General features: G+C 44.5%; 2 protein-coding genes across 3 annotated transcripts in view; both read left to right on the top strand.

Annotated features, from left to right (window-relative positions):
* Positions 1–22,275, top strand: part of LOC142250862 (BOLA class I histocompatibility antigen, alpha chain BL3-7-like) — a 343,542-nt gene that overhangs the window by 257,943 nt on the left and 63,324 nt on the right. The window lies entirely within an intron of this gene.
* The window catches only part of LOC142250869 (major histocompatibility complex class I-related protein 1-like), a 60,805-nt gene continuing 40,854 nt past the window's right edge, over positions 2,325–22,275 (top strand). Inside the window, exon 1 of the mRNA XM_075323150.1 lies at positions 2,325–2,385. Within this exon, the coding sequence (XP_075179265.1) occupies positions 2,328–2,385 (58 nt within the window). The 5' untranslated portion in view covers positions 2,325–2,327. The remainder of the gene's footprint in view (positions 2,386–22,275) is intronic.

The following is a 22,275-nucleotide window of genomic DNA, read 5'->3' as shown; positions in this document are numbered from 1 at the left end:
TCCTATATATTATATAGAGTCATTACACACAGAGGGATCTATTCCTATATATTGTATGGTCATTACACACAGAGGGATCTATTCCTATATATTATATAGAGTCATTACACACACAGGGATCTATTCCTATATATTATATAGAGTCATTACACACACAGGGATCTATCCTATATATTATATAGAGTCATTACACACACAGGGATCTATCCTATATATTATATAGAGTCATTACACACACAGGGATCTATCCCTATATATTATATAGAGTCATTACACACAGAGGGATCTATTCCTATCTATTATATAGAGTCATTACACACAGAGGGATCTATTCCTATATATTATATAGAGTCATTACACACAGAGGGATCTATTCCTATATATTATATAGAGTCATTACACAAACAGGGATCTATTCCTATATATTATATAGTCATTACACACAGAGGGATCTATTCCTATATATTATATAGAGTCATTACACACAGAGGGATCTATTTCACGTGTTTATTTCTGTTAATGTTGATGATTATGGCTTACAGCCAATGAAGACCCAAAAGTCATTATCTCAGAAAATTAGAGAAGAATTCCCACAAAACACCTGCAAAGTTTTCCTAAGCAATTAAAATGGTCCCTTAGTCTGGTTCAGTAGGCTACATAATCATGGGGAAAAATGCTGACTTGACAGATGTCCAGAAGGCAGTCATTGACACACTGCACAAGGAGGGTAAGCCACAAAAGGTCATTGCTAAAGAAGCCGGCTTTTCAGAGTGCTGTATCCAAGCATATTAATGGAAAGGTGAGTGGAAGGAAAAAGTGTGGTAGAAAAAGGTGCAGAAGCAACCGGGATAACCGCAGCCTTGATAGGATTCTTAAGAAAAGGCCATTCAAAAATTTGGGGGAGATTCACAAGGAGTGGACGCTGCTGGAGTCAGTGCTTCAGGGGCCACCGCACACAGACGTATCCAGGACATGGGCTACAAGTGTCACATTCCAGATACTTATGAATTGATCTGCATTGACTATTGGACTCCTTTATATATAATGCCCTTGCTAAATTTTGGCTTTTGCTACTTTATTGTATGGACTCATCTTTTGTTGGAAACAAATAGCTATTTTCCCCATCTAGCCCCGGAAGAACCTCGCTTTTCATAGGAGAGGAAACGCGTCGGGCTTTTTCTACAATAAAACATTGATGGGTGGTTTATTCACCAAGAAGATTTGTTACAGTATTCTGCACAGGCCTATATACAAGAGAGTTTTGTGACACCTATTTATGGCAACAAAGCCTATTAAGGACCTGATTTTGAGAACCTATATGCTCAAGATTTAATCGATTATCCTTATTTATAACCATCAGGTATCTAAACTAATGGTGTCACATGGCCCTGTACTGTTCAATAGAAATAGGTCAAAAATTTGTGGGGATTTAAATACACCATTTGGATCACATTTGATCGAATAACCATAGGACCTTCACCTGTGGAATACTGGGTTTTACACCTCTATTGAGAGGTCCTCTCAAGGACATATTGTCTCGTCAGCAGGGGTATTTGCCCCTTACCTCTGGTTGTTGAATTCAGTATCTCCTCAAAGGTGTGCGGGTTTGGTTTATTTTTCCCTATCCAGACTTGGCACCTCTCGAGGCCGATCTAGCTAACCAACCTCCCGCCAGCTTCCACTCCTTTTTGCTATTTACCCACCCTATCTAGGGCTGCTCTCGCCACTATTCCGGCCCGGCCACTAGATGGTCATCTATTTTGGCCCGGAGTACCCACCTATCTCTAATATATATAACATTAACCTTTTCATGTACATTCACCATATTCAACAAGTAAGTCAAACATTAATATTCTCATAACAACGATTTATTTACAGGGCGGGACGCAGCCCCCCTTCTACATAGTAATACATAAGAGTTGTATAAATGAGGCAAAAAGTAGCAGAGCGAGGAGGCGATCCCATCAGGAGGTCATAGATTGCCAGGAGGAAGTTGACTCCATTGACTCTCACCTTGACCCAAATTATAAAGTTACTGCCATTGCCAAATTTATTTGATAACTTTCCACAGTAATTCCAGCTCCACCCTGTGAAAAGTCTTTATGGCATCCAGAGGCAGGAAGGAGCGGAGATCCCCGAATCAATCAATGCAAATTCATATTTTTATTTTCCAACCTGGCATCTGCTGATTATCTGCAGATTAATTTTCGTATTAGAGTAAATCTAACAATCGTCCAATCAGAGCCCGGCCCTGCCCTTATATACAGCGCCTCTCATTTATTGTCTTCACCCTGTTTAGTTTTCTGCTTCTTCCTGGTGATATCAGTATGGAGAAGATGCTCGTCCTCTCCCTGATACTTCTGGCCGTGTCCCGGGCATATTCTGGTGAGTGTATAAGGGGCGGCTTATTATGTTCTTATCTGTTATATCACTTGATTAGTAAATGTTGCATTGTTTTCTATCACTGTCACTAGTTTTTTAAAATTTGTTTTTATTGAAACATTTTTGAAGCAAATAAAACATTAGAAAAAAAATAAAACTTACATATAACATCTTTAGAAAGGAATATTATCTCTTCTCACACATACTACCTTATTATTATTTTATTATTATCATTTATGATTATAGCGCCATTCATTCCATGGCACTTTACATGTGAAAAAGAGGCATACATAGACAAATACAATAATCAGGAACAATACAAGACACAGACTGGTACAGGAGGAGAAAGGACCCTGCCCACGAGGTTTCAGTCTACAGGGAATGGGTGAGGATACAGGAGGAGAAAGGACCCTGCCCACGAGGTTTCAGTCTACAGGGAATGGGTGAGGATACAGGAGGAGAGAGGACCCTTTCCAAGAGGGCTCACAGTCTACAGGGAATGGGTGAGGATACAGGAGAAGAGAGGATCCTGCCTGCGAGGGCTCACAGTCTACAGGGGATGGGTGAGCATACAGGAGAAGAAAGGATCCTGCCTGCGAGGGCTCACAGTCTACAGGGAATGGGTGAGGATACAGGAGAAGAAAGGATCCTGCCTGCGAGGGCTCACAGTCTACAGGGAATGGATGAGGATACAGGAGGAGAGAGGACCCTTTCCAAGAGGGCTCACAGTCTACAGGGAATGGGTGAGGATACAGGAGAAGAAAGGATCCTGCCTGCGAGGGCTCACAGTCTACAGGGAATGGGTGAGGATACAGGAGGAGAGAGGACCCTTTCCAAGAGGGCTCACAGTCTACAGGGAATGGGTGAGGATAAAGGAGAAGAGAGGATCCTGCCTGCAAGGGCTCACAGTCTACAGGGGATGGGTGAGGATACAGGAGAAGAAAGGATCCTGCCTGCGAGGGCTCACAGTCTACAGGGAATGGGTGAGGATACAGGAGGAGAGAGGACCCTTTCCAAGAGGGCTCACAGTCTACAGGGAATGGGTGAGGATAAAGGAGAAGAGAGGATCCTGCCTGCGAGGGCTCACAGTCTACAGGGGATGGGTGAGCATACAGGAGAAGAAAGGATCCTGCCTGCGAGAGCTCACAGTCTACAGGGGATGGGTGAGGATAAAGGAGGAGAGAGGACCCTGCCCACGAGGGCTCACAGTCTACAGGGGATGGGTGAGGATACAGGAGGAGAGAGGACCCTGCCCACGAGGGCTCACAGTCTACAGGGGATGGGTGAGGATACAGGAGGAGAGAGGACCCTGCCCGCGAGGGCTTACAGTCTACAAGGGATGGGTGAGCATACAGGAGGAGAGAGGACAATGTCCACAAGGGCTTACAGTCTACAGGAGATGGGTAAGGGTACAGGAGGAGATTGAAAACTGCCCGTAAGGGCTCACAGTCTACAGGGGATGGATGAGGATACAGTAGACGAGGGCAGAGCTGTTGCGCAATGATGTACTGGACTGAGGGTTACTGCAGGCTGTAGGCTTGCCGGAATAGTTGGATCTTCCGGTTCGTCTTGAAGCTTTCCATGGTAGGTGAGAGTCTGATATGCTGGGGTAGAGCATTCCAGGGTATGGGGGAGGCACGGGAGAAATCTTGTACGCGATTGTGGGAAGAGGAGATGAGAGAGGAGCAGAGAAGGAGATCTTGAGGATCTAAGGTTGTGTGCAGGTAGGTACCGGGAGACTAGGTCACAGATGTAAGGAGGAGACAGGTTGTGGATGGCTTTGTATGTTATGGTTAGTGTTTTGAACTGGAGTCTTTGGGCAATGGGAAGCCAGTGAAGGTATTGGCAGAGAGGAGAGGCCATTGAATAGCGGGGGGACAGGTGGATTAGTCGGGCTGTAGAGTTTAGGATAGATTGTAGGGATGCAAGAGTGTTAGAAGAGAGGCCACAGAGCAGGAGGTTGCAGTAGTCGAGGCGAGAGATAATGAGGGCATGTACTAGTGTTTTTTCTGATTCTTGGTCAAGGAATGTCCGAATCCGGGAAATATATTTGAGTTGGAGGCGGCAGGAGGTGAAGAGGACTTGGATGTGTGGCCTGAAGGATAGAGCAGAGTCAAGGGTTATCCCCAGGCAGCGAGCTTGCGGAACTGGGGAAAGTTAGCAGCCATTGACATTGATTGATGTCAGGTGGGGGGTTGAGAGAGTAGGAGGAAAGATAATGAATTCTGTTTCGTCCATGTTCAGTTTTAGGAATCGCGCAGAGAAGAGAGATGAAATAGCAGGCAGACATTGTGGAGTTCTGGTTAGTAGGGAGGTGATGTCAGGTCCAGAGAGGTAGATCTGCGTATCATCAGCGTATAGATTATACTGAAAGTCGAAGGACTCTCTGAGCTGTCCCAGGCCGAAGGTGTAGATGGAGAACAGCAGAGAACTGAACCTTGCAGTTTATCTGTAAGATTTGTAAATATTTATTAAAAAATTAGTTGCAAAATTTAACGATCATCTCATCAAATAAAATATAATGTATCTTAAATTGTCATCTTCTCACATGGTGTCTTATAAATTTGACTAACGTTGGACGTAGGACCTCTATCTCCTTATCTCCTACCATATGGCAGGGAGTTTGTTTATGCAGACCATGTGGACCCCACCACCATTTGACTTTTACCTCATCAGTACATCACAGGGGGCACCACCTGCTACAATTTTTTCCTTATATCACACTGTTGAGCTGAAACATTTACGTATATCAACCTGCACATTGTTTGGTAACATGATGATAAAAGATTTCAAGGTTTCAAAGAAGTCTCTGACTCTCCGTTCCTTGTATAGGTAAGCCTCCACCCAATCCATTTTTATCCCTTCTCGACATTGTAAGTATCAGTACATCCTGGTGATCATGCCGGAACAGGAGTTGTTCCCACGCGATCGCAGCCGGGATTTCGGCTTACGTAACATCCAAGACCAGACTGTCACAGCCAAGGCCGGTACCCACACCACTCCTGGCTGTTCAACACCCTAAATACTGTGATCAATAGTGATCACAGTATTTAGGAGGCTGGGAGAGAGAGAGTGCTCCCTCTCCCACCCAATCGGAACCCCGTAAAATGATCATGGGGGCACAATTGTTGCCATAGTAACCCAAGGTGAACCTGGCTACATTGGCCTGTTAGACAATGCCAGCAGCATGGTTTAAGAGACAATCTGTCAGCATGTAATGTACAGTGCTGGCCAAAAGTATTGGCACCCCTGCAATTCTGTCAGAGAATACTCAGTTTCTTCCTGAAAATGATTGCAATCACAAATTATTTTTTATTATTATCTTCATTTAATTTGTCTTCAATGAAAAAAAAAAATTGTTAAAAAGCCAAATTGGATATAATTCCACACCAAACATAAAAAATGGGGTGGACAAAAGTATTGGCACTGTTTGAAAAATCATGTGATGCTTCTCTAATTTGTGTAATTAACAGCACCTGTAACTTACCTGTGGCACCTAACAGGTGTTGGCAATAACTAAATCACACTTGTAGCCAGTTGACATGGATTAAAGTTGACTCAGCCTCTGTCCTGTGTCCTTGTGTGCACCACATTGAGCATGGAGAAAAGAAAGAAGACCAAAGAACAGTCTGAGGACTTGAGACTCCAAATTGTGAGGAAGCATGAGCAATCTCAAGGCTACAAGTCCATCTCCAAAGACCTGAAAGTTCCTGTGTCTACGGTGCGGAGTGTCATCAAGAAGTTTAAAGCCCATGGCACTGTGGTAACCTCCCTAGATGTGGAAGGAAAAGAAAAATTGACAAGAGATTTCAACGCAAGATTGTGCGGATGGTGGATAAAGAACCTCGACTAACATCCAAACAAGTTGAAGCTGCCCTGCAGTCCGAGGGTACAACAGTGTCAACCTGTACTATCTGTTGGCGTCTGAATGAAAAGGGACTCTGTGGTAGGATACCCAGGAAAACCCCACTTCTTACCCCGAGACATAAAAAAGCCAGGCTGGAGTTTGCCAAAACATACCTGAGAAAGCCTAAAACATTTTGGAAGAATATTCTCTGGTCAGATTAGACAAAAGTAGAGCTTTTTGGGAAAAGCCATCAATATAGAGTTTACAGGAAAAAAAAGAGGCATTCAAAAAAAAGAACACGGTCCCTACAGTCAAACATGGTGGAGGTTCCCTGATGTTTTGGGGTTGCTTTGCTGCCTCTGGCACTGGACTGCTTGACCGTGTGCATGGCATTATGAAGTCTGAAGACTACCAACAAATTTTGCAGCATAATGTAGGGCCCAGTGTGAGAAAGCTGGGTCTGCTTCAGAGGTCATGGGTCTTCCAGGACGACAATGACCCAAAACACACTTCAAAAAGCACTAGAAAAGGGTTTGAGAGAAAGCACTGGAGACTACTAAAGTGGCCAGCAATGAGTCCAGACCTGAACCCCATAGAAGACCTGTGGAGAGATCTCAAAATGGCAGTTTGGAGAAGGCACCCTTCAAATCTCAGGGACCTGGAGCAGTTTGCCAAAGAAGAATGGTCTAAAATTCCAGCCGAGCATTGTAAGAAACTCATTGATGGTTACCGGAAGCGGTTGTTCGCAGTTATTTTGGCTAAAGGTTGTGCAACCAAGTATTAGGCTAAGGGTGCCAATACTTTTGTCTGGCCCATTTTTGGAGTTTTGTGTGAAATGATCAATGATTTGATTTTTGCTTCATTCTCTTTTGTGTTTTTTCATTGCAAGCAAAATAAATGAAGATAATTCCAAAGAATTTGCGATTGCAATCATTTTCAGGAAGAAACTGAGTATTATCTGACAGAATTGCAGGGGTGCCAATACTTTTGGCCAGCACTGTATTGCAATACATTATATCAGCGATCAGCGTAATAAAAGTTAATGTCCTATATAGGGACTAAGTTAAAAAGTTAAAAAAATAGTCAAAATATTTTAAAAAAACAAACAAAAAAACACAAAACAGAGAACAAAGAACAAAAAAATGAAAAAAAATTATACCAATAAATACATCTATTTATGTAAAAACAAAAATAAACAACACAAACACACATATTTGGTATTGCTGCTTCCAGAGCAACTGCATCTATAAAACTGTCACACTAGGTAACCTCTTTAGTGGACACTGTAAATAAAAAAAAAAAATACGTCTTTTCATTATAGTTTCATACAGCTGACAAAAAAGTGGAATAAAATGCGATCAAAAAGTCATATGTAAATAAAAATGGTACCGCTGAAAACGTCATCTTGTCTCACAAAAATGCAAGCCCCCATACAGCTCAGTCAGCGAAAAAATAAAAAAGCTATAGCTCTGAGAATACAGCAATGCAAAAATATTTTTTTTCTTAGAAAATGGTTTTTATGGTGTAAAAGCATCAAAACCTAAAGAAAACTACATATATGTGGTATCACTGTAATTGTACTGACCAGAGGAATAAAGCCGCCTAATCACTTATACTTTATACTGCAAGATGAACGGCATAAAATATAATAATAAAACCAATTTTTCAACTGCTATTGATTTGTTCATTCTGCCTTCCAAAGATCGCAGTATGGCGTGGCTCATATTTATCCTGCGCTCTACACTGAGCGCTTACACTGCAGATTACATGTAAATCTCTGAATAGTGGGATTCAAACAAAATTCCCAATGGAAAATTCACTTTAATGAGGCAGAGGGAGGCAATTTGAACTCCCATCTGGCCTGTGGTCCCACAGTGTTCATCTTTTTACCCCTCTTTTCAGACGTGCACAATAGTGCGATCAGAAACACTTTTGTTTCCCTTTGAAAAGATGAACCCCATTGGTGAAAAGAGGCTGAATATAGTCTGGAGTAAGGCGGGCTTTACACGTTGCGACATTGGCAACGATATATCGTCGGGGTCACGTCGTTCGTGACGTACATCCGGCGCCGTTACCGACATCGCACGTGTAAAACCTAGGAGCGACGATCACCGATCGCAAAAAAGTCAAAAATCGGTGATCGGTGACACGTCGCTCCATTCCATAATGTCGGTACGATGTTGTTTGGCGTTCCTGCAGCACCACACATCGCTGTGTGTGACACCGCAGGAACGACAAACATCTCCTTACCTGCGTCCCGCCGCCAATGCAGAAGGAAGGAGGTGGGCGGGATGTTATGTCCCGCTCGTCTTCACCCCTCCGCTTCTATTGGCCGGCCGCTTAGTGACGTCGCGGTGACGTTGAACGCTCCTCCCCCTTGAGGGAGGGATTGTTTGGCAATCACTGCGACGTCGCCGACCAGGTAAGTGCGTGTGAAGCTGCCATAGCGATAATGTTCATTACGGCAGCTATCACCAGATATCGCATGTGCGATGGGGGCGGGTGCTATCATGTTCGACATCGCTAGCCGATGCTAGCGATGTCGCAATGTGTAAAGCCCGCCTAACTCTGCTGCCTCATTAGTGAATGGATCCGTTGGGGGTTTCACGTGAATGATGTATTTCAGACAGGTAGATGGAAACCACGAGGTAAGTGCTCAACTTAGAGCACAGGATAAGTGTGACCTGATCCAAAATGTTCAAAATCGCCACCAAATAGCATTCAACTAAACACACAAAAACACACGTCCCCACTCAGGTCCATTATTGGTAATGGAAATATTGGGGGCTTCCACATTACTGGTAGCACAAAGGCCCTGGAAAAATTCTATGGCTCCCCAAAAAGAAATCAAGTAAAATCTGCTCTCCCAAATTAAATTGCTCACCTCCCTCCTGAGCACCACAATGTGCCTAAACCAATATTTAAGGGGTGGTCCGAAGGCAAAAGGAAATTTAATTTAAATCCCAATTCATTTGATTCTATAATCTAAGCTACTTTCTAATATCCTTGTATTAAACATTCCCTACCTACACTATCTGACTTCTATTCTATTTTTGTTACTACTTTCTGTCTGATGTCGCCTCGTTTGAGAATCCCTGATACTCAAACAAAGTGTCATCAAAGCAGCTGGCAAAGGGTGCAGTCACAGTCACAGTCCCTGCCCCCTTCCTGAAACAAAGCGTCATCAGGGGGCAGAGTCTGGCAGTGACCGCAGCCCTTCCTAAAAAACATGATTTTCACATCAGGGGCTGGCCTGTGTCCCTTCCCGCTCTACCCTTGCTATCTCTGCTCTGCCTCAGCTATTCCTGCTCTGTGCAATCTGCACAGTGCACATCGCTCGCTCTGTTATCAGCTCAGATCTGAAATAATTAGCTGGTAACAGAGCGGTATCTGTACCCTATGTGCAGGAGACTAGAGCCGCCTCCTGTGACGCTAGTGGTCTCATGAATGCGGGTTACAGACATCGCTCTGTTACCAGCTGATCATTACAGATCTGAGTGGATAACAGAGCGAGCAATGTGCACTGTGCAGATTGCACAGAGCAGGGATAGCTGAGGCAGAGCAGGGAGGGACACTGAGGGACAAATCAGCCCCTGAAATGAGTGTCATGATGCCGCTTTGTTTCAGAGGGGGGACAGAGTCTCTGGTTACGCCCCCTGATGACGTGTCCTTTCAGAGGGGGGAAGGGGCTGTGACAGTGACCACACCCTTTGATCCCTAATGACACTTTGTTTCTGTATCATAACATGCACTGAGATTCTCAAATGAACCATCATCAGAGATGAACTAGGGAAAAAAAACAGAATAGCAGTTAGATAGTAGGGAATAGTAGGGATAGTAGGGATCTGTAGGGAATTTTTAATACAAGTATATTAGAAAGTAGCTTTGATTATAAAATCAAATGGATAGGGATTTAAATTAAATTTCTATTTGGCTTCGGACCACCCCTTTAATGTCCACATGTTTGGCATTATTGTAGTGTCGAAAGACTGTTTAACTTACAGGGTGTGTGTCTCCAGAACCACAAGTTAGGCACAATGTACGGGCACTGCAATGTATTGGGCACTACAAAAGCTTACGGTATATACAGCTTTTAATTCTGCAAAATTCACTGTATTTGACTCCATAGGTCTTTTCCAGAGACAAAATTGACAATACTGCCAGAGATAAACTCCCAGAGGGGTGTAATTTAGAAAATGTGGTCATTTGAGGGTGTTTCTGCTGTTCTGGCATTTAGGTGCCCAGCAAACTATTCTTGAAAAATCTGTGCTCTAAAAGTTAAATGGAGCTTCTTCCCTTTTGAGCCATGTGGTGTGGCCAAACAGTAGTGTACAGTCACATGTGGGGTATTGCCACGTTCAGGAGAAATTGTGTCATGCATTATTGTAAAAATGATAATATTTTTTTCTTCACCGCCCAATAGTATAAAATTTTGTGATACACTTGCGGTGTCAATATGCTCACTGTACCCCTGGATGGATTAATTGAGGGGTGCAGTTTGTAAAATAGGGTCACTTGAGGGGGATTTAATTGCTCACTTCAGCCCTTGATGAATTCCTTGATAGGTGTAGTTTCTAGAAAAAAAGAAACCAAAGCCACAGCAAAGGATAACCACAGGGTATATATATCACGGAAGACCTCAAAAGAAAAACCCTGTTAAAAATTAACTTTTAATAGATAAGTTAAAAGGCCCAAGACAGACAACACATATAATATAAAATTGAACAAGGTACCACAATAGGTCAGGGGACAATAGCAGTCACATAAGGCTGCTTTCACACCTCCGGTTTCTGCAATGCGGCACAATCCGGCACTTTGCAGGAAAATCGCAACCGTTTTTTTTTGCTGCCAGTTGCGTTTTTCCTGCATAGACTTTAATTAGTGCCGCATTGTACTGCATGGCCTTGCGTTCCATCCGTTTTTTGCCGCATGCGGCAGATTTAGCCGATGTGGCGGCTGGATGGAACGTTGCCTGGCACGTTTTTTCGTGCGGCAAAAAAAAAACGCATCGCGCCGCATCCGCCGACACATTTTTCAATGCATGCCTATGGCGGCTGGATGCGGCGTGATGCGTCAAACACCGCATCCGGCCGCCGCATGCGGTTTTTGCCACTGTGCATGCTCAGTAGAATGCCGCAAGCGGCAAAAACCGGACGGGCCGCGTGGGAAAAACTTATGCAAAGGATGCGGTGTTTTCACCGCATCCGTTGCATAGCTTGCACAGCCGGATTGAGCCGCACAGCTCAAGCCGGATGTGTGAAAGCAGCCTTGAGATCTCACGCATACAGTATATAATACTCTCATGCTAGGCAAGCAAAACAGGGAATAGTCCCTTTCAATCAATAAGTATTCAAGTGGAAATGACCCTAATAAGCCCTAGAAATCCCTACCTAGCAATGGAGGGTGTGACACTGTACCGCCCTGCGCTCGGCTGCTGCTGCCGAGACGCTCGGATCCGAGCTCGGGTGTGTCAGTGGCTCGAGCGCCTCCGGACTGGGGGTCACTTCGCTCTGAAAAGGGGCTGGCGTGTTGTTGGGGGCTTGTTGGCGGATCACGGCCGGGACCGTGGTCGGTGTAACTAAGTTCGTGACCCACCCACGGGTTGTGGTGAATAGAAGCACCACCGCTGCTGGTTACTAGGCGCCTGGGGCAGGTGTTGCGCAGCTTGGATGTTAACCCCTCCGTGGGTAGGGATGTTGGACCTGGGACCCGGTGATGGTGAGGTAGAGGGACAGGGCGCCAACGGCACAGGTGGACCGGATGGTACCGGTGTACTCACTCAGATTAACACTGGGGAGTCGCTGGTAAACCAAAAGGTGGTAATCGGGACCCGCAGCCGGCTGTGTATTCTCCCCTAACGGGTTGGTGGTGTCCGTCTTTCTCCTGCACCCTCTGAAGTGTTGGACAGCCGCGCTTCAGCGACGGAAGTCCGCTCCCCGGCGTTTGTGTCGGGAGAGCCCTTTGCCCGCAGGCGCTGGCCCCGTGGATTTTTGGCCCTTGGCGGTGGCCGTTATCCGGAATTGGTGGGGCTGTTGCCGTCTTTCAGGACTTGGGTGGGAAAGAACCTAAAGTCTCGACCTCAATCAGTTAATTAACGGGGTCCGGTAGTTTCGGGACCACGTTTCAGGGTCTGAGTACCCCCACTGGTGCTCCGGTTTCCAATCGGCTCCCCGGTTCGGTACCGGTGGGCTCCAACCCTGGCCCGGTAACCTACGGTTCCACCGGCTGTCTTCCCGGCTCCTGCAGACGGCCACCACCGTCTACCTCCTAGCCAATGTGCCCGGGCGCCTACCCGGGACACAGACAAATTGTTGCTTTCTACTGTCCCCGACGGGACCTCACTCCTCTACTTCTGCTCACCACTACTACTCAAACTGATCTGCTCTTCACTCCAACTGATCTGAACTTGAACTTCCTGCCTCTGGGCCTGTGAACTCTTGGGGGGCGTGGCCAACCGCCAGGCTCCACCCCCATGGTGTGGACATCAAACCCAGAGGGAGGTGACTAGGGTTTTGTAGGTTGGCTGCTGTCACCTTTTTAGGGGATGGGTGTTGTGCAAGGGCCTAACTGTGACTACCTGGCTAGACCAGGGCGTGACAACACCATAACTGTTTTGGGCGCCCCCATTCACCGTCGTGATGCCCTAGGCCAACCCTACAGTGACCCTGTCCAAAAATGACACACCAAAGGTAATAAATTACTTATCTGGATTTCCAACAAACGTCCCGACGTGTTTCTCCCTAGTTTTCAATGTACCAGGGTTCATCAGAGGAACAGAGAAAATATTCAAGAGTCCCAAGTTAGAGGACCCAAGAGGAAGAAAGCTGTGTGCCAAAATCTGGAAATGAGGATGCTGTCACGCATTTATCCAGGTTCCTCATTAGTAGTCACTCGTCGTGTCACTCCTTCCTGACGTGTTTCTTCACAAAGTGTGTCATCAGGGGATCTGGAGTATGAGGCATGATGAGACCATGTCCACATGTTTTCATGTTTCCCGGGGACTCCAGATCATGCGCACTGCACATCCATCCTCCGCCAGCTGCCATGAACAGTGAGGTATGTGCGGCATTGCTGCATATTCATTAGTATGTTAGTACGCCCACAGGGACGTGCTACCATGCTATGTGGGCCGACTAGCTAAGGGGAGAAATGCCCAGAGGACTAGTGCCCTCGTTCATTAGCATATGATATAAGATCTTTAGAAATACTTTTTCTAAAGATATCTTTATCTATGCTACTGTATACAGGGATATGGGGTACTCGGTCCCGGGTGGTGTATATCTTGGATGGCCGTTGCCCAATGCCGTGCCCTGGGCCATTTTTGTAATAGGGTGTATTTACAGAGGATTAGAATAATGTTCACACGTGACGCAACTTGTGGTGTACGGCTATGTAGATGGAGCCGCCGCTGCACAATGTCCACTACTTGGGCTGGTGTTAATGGCAGCCTGGATGTTAGACCCACAGCAAGCAGGGCCAGGCCCTAGAGGGTAAGTGAAGTGACGAGTGAAGAAGGTAGTCCACACAAGGGGTTCAGTGCAAGTGGTTCTTTACTCACTTTCTGGTGGTAACTGGTCACCCAAGGCCGGCTGGTTTCACATTCAGGTCCCCTTTCTCCCAGTGTCAGTGTAGTAATCTGGTGTCTTCTTCCCCTGCATCTGTCTCTAGTAAATGGGTCCCTGTGGCGTAGAGCAACTGGGGGTCCCCGGTTTGTGGTTTTTCCACTGCTGTCCGTATGACGGTAATGTCGCGGGCGGAGGAGGGGACGCTGCGCTCTCCCACTGCTCGGGTCCGGCTGCCGCTGCTGCTGCGGCTTCCGCTGCTCGGTGGCTCGAGCGATGGGCCGGATCCCGGGGACTCGAGCGTCGCTCCTCGCCCGTGAGTGAAAAGGGGATTGGTATTGGGGATTTATTGTCCGTGACGCCACTCACGGTTGTGGTGATTGTGTGGACACCAACGCTGCTCTGTATGGGGATCCCGGGAGCGGTGACAGGGAGCAGCTTTGTTGTTATTTCTCCCCTCCGTGGGTAGGGGGGTTGGTTGTCCCGGGGCCTGGTGATGGGGTAGGGGTGGATGGCAGGCCGGGTGCTGGGCCTGGTGAGGTGCAGGGTCACGGGGGCAGCGCTGTGCCGTACGGCACGGTGGTACTCACTCAGCCTGAGACGTTGACACAGTTCTCGGTAAAACACACGGCTGGAAAGACGGTTCCCACGGACGGCTGCTGTTGCTTTTCCCCGGTAGTTAACGGTGACTGTCTCTTTCCCTTCACCTTGTGTAATGTTGGTAGCGATGGGTTCCCACCGGTAACCCACTCCCCGACTTGGATATGGGCCGGAGGAGCCCCTCTTTGCCCGCAGGCGCTGGCCCTGAGAAAACTGGTGCCTTGGCGGTGGCGGCGTCTCTCCTACGGTTGGACGGTTGCCTTCAATCGGGACTTAGTTGCTGGGAGACCCGGAGGTCCCCTTCACTGACGGATTTGGCAAATTCACGGCGACTCCTAGCCTTGCCGGGATCCGAAAGGCCCCTGCCAATGGTGCTGGCTTCTCTTCGTATACCGGTCCGGTACCGCCGGGCCACCACCCGTCCACGGTCCTTTCGGCAACCTCCGATCAGCCTCTCCTGCAGACGGTCACCGCCGTTTGCCAACCTTGCTGTCTCAGTCCGGGGCACACACCCATACCAACTTCAGTCTTTCCAAACTGTCACTTTCTCCTTCACTTCAACTCCCCTCACTTGCTCCTCTACCACTTCACTCTAACTTCAACTTCAGCTCCCACTAATCTGCCTGGTTTTCCCGCCTCCAGGACTGTGAACTCCTCGGTGGGCGGAGCCAACCGCCTGGCCCACCCCCTGGTGTGGACATCAGCCCCTGGAGGAAGGCAACAAGGGTTTCTGGTTTAGCTTTGGTGTACCTATCCGGGGTGTAGGGTGTGGTGGTGTCATTACCTGTGACCCCTGGCTTGCCCAGGGCGTCACAGTAACGTGAAACCTGTGGGGTTTGAGTCTATGGTCCTGTCCCAGGATCTCCCTTTGCTACTAAGTCTCGGATTTTTAGGGTCAGCGAGGTCCTTGATGGTCCCCTCACTGTGCAGGTGTTATCAGGCCTGCCTGGAGCTTCTGCCTTTCTGCTTCTGCGTTTTACTAATGGTTGTTGCTAGAAGGACCTGTGCTGATGTCATACCAATGTGATCAGAAGGGGCGGGCCTCAGTCAACAAAAAAATAATGTTATTTCCTGGTATCAGCTATGTTGGCTGAAGCCCCGCCCCTTCTGGTCACATTGGAATGACATCAGCACAGGTCCTTCTAGTCACAGTAAAACAATTCTATAATAGAATTAGTATAAATAACAGGGGGAGGATGGACAGGCAGGAGGTGGGAATCACTATGATTATCCACCCCACCTATCAGCTGCTGCTACTCAAAAAGATGCTCATTTTACAAACTTTACTTGCTTGTGTTTCAAAACCTATAAATTCGAGCTGACAACTACAGGTATGTATAGACTCAGCCTAATAGTGCCAGTATAGCACTGGCTTTTGGTTATATACAAAAATCCTCGTGATTGATGCACCTTATAGAATTTTTGTACGTTCTTACATTCCTGATCCAGGTGCTACTGGGAAAACTCAACCCAGACGCAAGTATAATAATATTTAATTTCATCCAACATTAAAAAGAAGGTGAATTTGTTTTTTCGACCAATTGATGCACATAATACACGAAATTTAGTTGAAAAAATGTTGCATTTTGTCCCAAACCAGGAACCAGGCAGGAAACAATAAATAATGGCGGCTCCAATAATGCCAATCAGCCAGATAAAGAAAATAATCAATGCAGCATTTCTACTTTTCATTTGCTAATATGTTATATTACTTGTGATATCTGATTACCTTTACTAAAATCCATGTGTAAGACATTGTTCCATAGATAAAATATACTCAGCGTCTGGAGGTCTCCTTTGTGCCAGAGTCATCCTTCAGAACTAATGATGGTTATGTTTTACTTTAATTACTCAGTATGATCATGAGTGAAAACTTCATCATTTTGGACCAGAATTTTTGATAAGAACGGTTTGTACCACAAACAACATACACTTTAATCAATAGATCCTTGAATAATAATAATTTCCACAATTGGACATTATATAAAAGGTTCCTGTGCTGAGATAATCTCATATATGTGCCCCTGCTGTGTACTGTGTAATGGCCGTGTCTGACCGTATCGTGACAGGGTCTGATCATAGCACATCTCCTGGGCCGGGGAGGACACAAAAGAGAGTATAAAGATATTACAGCATGGAATCACAAATAATTCTTTCTTTGAGGTAAAATATTTTTTAAAAACAGACAGGGCAATGTTTTACCTCACAGAAAGCATCATCTTTGATCCCATGCTATAAAGTCTGTATACTTTTTTGCGTCCTCCTCGGCCCAGGAGCTGTGGAATGATCAGACCATGTCCCTGTACGGTCAGACACAGCCATTACACAGCACATAGCAGGGACACATATATAAGATTATCTCAGCACAGGAACATTTTATATAACGTCCAATTGTGGATCTATTGATTAAAATCAACTTTGTTTAGTTAGAAAACCCCTTTAAACACTGTAGCCTTCTGTACCAGGACATTTCCCTCTCTCATATTCATAGTGCTCCCATATACCAGTACCACAAGTACGGAGACATTGAAGGGAAACCCTGTGTCTAGGGAAGGGGGAGGCGGTAGTCCCTGACCAAACCTACTGCTGGCTTTCCTCACCGCCCTAGATAGGTTCTGTACTTATACGCTGAGCAAGATACCTGGCTCTGGCTGACTCTGAAATAGGCCCAAGGTAGGGAACGGATGGGATAAGCGCTCAGTCAATCCCACTAAGCTCTAAAGAAGACACAGAAATCACAAACAAGGGGAAAGTAAATAAATAACATCTCCAGATGACTGAGGGAGAGGAGCTGCAACAACAACAAAGTTTCTCCAGATGAATACAAGCTGACTGCTTGCACTGAAGACTTGTTAACGGTATTTGACCTATCACCGGCACAGAGTAAGGGGGAATGAGGGTATGTAAAGACACAAAGGGAAATGCTGAAGATTAACAGCTGAAAAGGTGAGGAACTCTGCAGGGTCCTAAAGAGAAAGGGATGAACCCCAAGCAAAGAAAAAGGGAATGTCCGAGAGCAGTTGGAAACTTCAGGACTGCCTGTTGAGTCTGACACACCCGTCACACCTGACAACAACAACGACAAAGCACTACTTGACGGTGATCACATGGAGAAGATGGACATCTTGAGCCTTGGTCAATTTGCTTTATACACAATGACAGATGATGCCATTTCATGAGCTGACAGAGTGACGTAATTCCTATTCGATATGTACCAGGATGTATTAGGCTTCTTTTATAACAGAACATCCTGCACAATGCAATAGTTTGGTCCTCTGGTAATGTGGAAAATAATGCCCATACACTGCAAGCCTGAAGACACAACTTGCCCTCACCACCACTAGACCTTTCAGATACTGCTGAGCCTCCTCCATCAACAGCATGTGCGGCCTGAGCTCCAGAGCTGACTGCAGGAAAAGCTGATTTGGTCCCAGAGAATGATTTTGTCGCACGTCACCTGCACTGTGTATTGCTGATGACGGGAACCTCCTGCTCTGATGTCTTCTTCTCCTTGTCACCCCTGTCTGATTCCTAAGTTTTATCCAACACAGAATCATCTTCATCATGTTCATCGCCATCCATGATTAGGCTCCTGACAGGTTCCTCTGCATGTGAAAAGGCCAGGGATCCTTGACAACTCCTTGCCTGACTCCCACTCCTAGGTTTGCCCTGGCTCAGAGTCCTACAACCATGGACCATGGCTGTTCATGAGTTTCGAGAGCAATGGCTGGCTGTTCATGAGTTTCGAGAGCAATGGCTGGCTGTTGGTGTTTCCAAAATATCAATTTGAAGATGTTTTTCTGGTGTTGTGTGTTGCTTAGCCCCAAGGGGTATGTGTGTTAGGGGACTATGGGGCAGAATAGAAACAGGTGTTATTGATAGATTGGAAATATTGCTATGTACAACATTACACTGCCTTATTGACCCTTATTTTGCAGATGCTATACATTATAAAGGAGAACAATTTACATGTATGCATACACTGAGCACATACACATATGTATACACACATATATACACTGAGCATATACATATACAGTCAGGGTCAGAAATATTTGGACAGTGACACAAGTTTTGTTATTTTAGCTGTTTACAAAAACATGTTCAGAAATACAATTATATATATAATATGGGCTGAAAGTGCACACTCCCAGCTGCAATATGAGAGTTTTCACATCCAAATCGGAGAAAGGGTTTAGGAATCATAGCTCTGCATAGCCTCCTCTTTTTCAAGGGACCAAAAGTAATTGGACAAGGGACTCTAAGGGCTGCAATTAACTCTGAAGGCGTCTCCCTAGTTAACCTGTAATCAATGAAGTAGTTAAAAGGTCTGGGGTTGATTACAGGTGTGTGGTTTTGCATTTGGAAGCTGTTGCTGTGACCAGACAACATGCGGTCTAAGGTACTCTCAATTGAGGTGAAGCAGAACATCCTGAGGCTGAAAAAAAAGAAAAAATCCATCAGAGAGATAGCAGACATGCTTGGAGGAGCAAAATCAACAGTCGGGTACATTCTGAGAAAAAAGGAATTGACTGGTGAGCTTGGGAACTCAAAAAGGCCTGGGTGTCCACGGATGACAACAGTGGTGGATGATCGCCGCATACTTTCTTTGGTGAAGAAGAACCCATTCACAACATCAACTGAAGTCCAGAACACTCTCAGTGAAGTAGGTGTATCTGTCTCTAAGTCAACAGTAAAGAGAAGACTCCATGAAAGTAAATACAAAGGGTTCACATCTAGATGCAAACCATTCATCAATTCCAAAAATAGACAGGCCAGAGTTACATTTGCTGAAAAACACCTCATGAAGCCAGCTCAGTTCTGGAAAAGTATTCTATGGACAGATGAGACCAAGATCAACCTGTACCAGAATGATGGGAAGAAAAAAGTTTGGAGAAGAAAGGGAACGGCACATGATCCAAGGCACACCACATCCTCTGGAAAACATGGTGGAGGCAACGTGATGGCATGGGCATGCATGGCTTTCAATGGCACTGGGTCACTTGTGTTTATTGATGACATAACAGCAGACAAGAGTAGCCGGATGAATTCTGAAGTGTACCGGGATATACTTTCAGCCCAGATTCAGCCAAATGCCGCAAAGTTGATCGGACGGCGCTTCATAGTACAGATGGACAATGACCCCAAGCATACAGCCAAAGCTACCCAGGAGTTCATGAGTGCAAAAAAGTGGAACATTCTGCAATGGCCAAGTCAATCACCAGATCTTAACCCAATTGAGCATGCATTTCACTTGCTCAAATCCAGACTTAAGACGGAAAGACCCACAAACAAGCAAGACCTGAAGGCTGCGGCTGTAAAGGCCTGGCAAAGCATTAAGAAGGAGGAAACCCAGCGTTTGGTGATGTCCATGGGTTCCAGACTTAAGGCAGTGATTGCCTCCAAAGGATTCGCAACAAAATATTGAAAATAAAAATATTTTGTTTGGGTTTGGTTTATTTGTCCAATTACTTTTGACCTCCTAAAATGTGGAGTGTTTGTAAAGAAATGTGACAATTCCTACAATTTCTATCAGATATTTTTGTTCAAACCTTCAAATTAAACGTTACAATCTGCACTTGAATTCTGTTGTAGAGATTTCATTTCAAATCCAATGTGGTGGCATGCAGAGCCCAACTCGCCAAAATTGTGTCACTGTCCAAATATTTCTGGACCTAACTGTATGTATACAATGAGCAAATACACACGTATCCACACACATACATGTATACACAGAGCACATACACACATATGAATACACACATAGCACGCACACATGTATACATCAAGCATTTACACACATATGTATACACACACACGTTTACACCTCTGAACTCTCATCTGCGCTTCCGAGATTATAAATGTGGATACAACACAAGCACTATATGTAACACACTGTATGTCACACATACAAATGTGCATATACACAGCACATACAGACATGTATATATATATATATATATATATATATATATATATATATATATATTTGCTGCTCAAAAAAATAAAGGGAACACTAAAATACCATTTTGTTGTTTAAGTGTTCCCTTTATTTTGTTTTAGCGATATATATATATATGTATATATATATATATATACATATATATATATATATATATGTGTGTGAACAACAACAGGGCAGAGTCCAGCAATAATGTGAGCAATCCAGGATGCTGTTAAAAAATTATTTTTTCCTTCTTTTTATTCATAAATTCATTAAAATATAATGGTCCAAGCAATTCAGAACAGCATTATCGCAGGAAAATAGCGCAGATAGGACTACGCGTTTCAGCGGTAAAATCCGCCTTCTTCACGGTCCAGAATCTGATCTGCTTTCCAAACATAGAACCTTATATACATCTCACTCCCATCAGGGTAATTACAAACATGTGTGAGAGATTTAAAAACATGAGCTAGAAAAGCAAATCAAACATATAAGCTATCCGCATATTGATCAATATACAGCATGCAAAAGAGTTATAAAAAAAGGATTCAACATTTTGGAGAAAAATACAATCAGAAAATCCAATATCCTGACCATAAAATTCTTTTTGAAGTGATACAAAAGCCTAACACAGTAGTAATAGCCAGCAGCATATAATGCAACAATGTATCAATAGTGCATAATGATATCCATACGATTGTTAAAGCCCTGTGGCATGCGGGTCCCCAGCTCAAATATCCACCTACTCTCTCTTGCAAGAACTTTTTTATGAAAATCTCCCCCTCTCAATGTTTTTTTTACATGCTCTATGCCCATAAAAGAAAAACCGCGTAAATCCCCATTGTGTTTTTTTGAAAAATGTCGGGATACTACTGATGCACCAACCATTGGCAAATTGCTAGCATCTGAAAGATGTTTGCGGATTCTGGTTTTAAGGGGGTTCATCGTGCAGCCTACATATTGCATGCGGCATATATTGCAATTAATTAGATAAACTACATTCTCCGTATTACAGTTTATAAAAGAACGAACATTAAACTGTTTTTCATTGGAAATAGATGTAAATATTTTAGACTTATTAGCAAAACCGCAGCACTTACAAATATTAGCACCGCATTTAAAAAATCCTATTGTTTTTAACCAGTTGCTAGGGGAGATTTTGTCCGGATCTTTGAACATGCTAGGTGATAATAATGTAGCTAAGGTTGGGGCTCTTTTTGCCACAAAGGCAATATCATTATTTTCCACAATGTTTTTCAAAATATCATTCTGGGATAATAACGGAAGATATTTTCTGATAATTTTAACAATAAAATTAAACTGAGGACTATAGTTGGTGCTGAAAACTACCCCAGATTTTTTGGAGTCAAACTGTCTTTTTTTCTTAGTAGAATCCAACAGCTTAACCCTATCCATGCCTGCTATTATTTTCTTGGCTCTCTCCAAAGACCAATTGGGATACCCCATTTTTTTTAAATTGTTACAAGTTATTTCAATTTCTTCCTCCAATCTATCACTAGATGTGGTATTCCTTTTTAGTCTAATAAGCTCCCCCACAGGAATATTCTGAATGACATGTTTAGGATGACTAGAAGATGCCATTAAAATACTATTGCATGCAGTAGGTTTTTTATAGGGAGATATCAAAACCTTATTGCTATCCAAATCTGCGGTCAATTTTAGGTCCAAGAAGTTTGTTGATACCTCATGACCACTACTCGTAAATTTTAGATTGAAATCATTCAAATTCAAATAAGAAAGAAAACTTTTCGCAGACGAGAGACTACCCCTCCAGACAAATATCAGATCATCAATAAATCTACCCAGCCAAACAATATTATCCTTGTATGGGTTATCAATATTAAAAATATAATTTTCCTCCCACACGGACATAACCAGGTTAGCTAGGGAAGGTGAAAACTTAGCGCCCATGCTCACGC

The sequence above is a fragment of the Anomaloglossus baeobatrachus genome, chromosome 9, assembly GCF_048569485.1.
Source record: "Anomaloglossus baeobatrachus isolate aAnoBae1 chromosome 9, aAnoBae1.hap1, whole genome shotgun sequence".
Lineage (NCBI taxonomy): Eukaryota > Metazoa > Chordata > Amphibia > Anura > Aromobatidae > Anomaloglossus > Anomaloglossus baeobatrachus.
The sequence above is the reverse complement of the archived record's forward strand: the minus strand, read 5'-3'. Positions and strand labels throughout refer to the sequence as shown.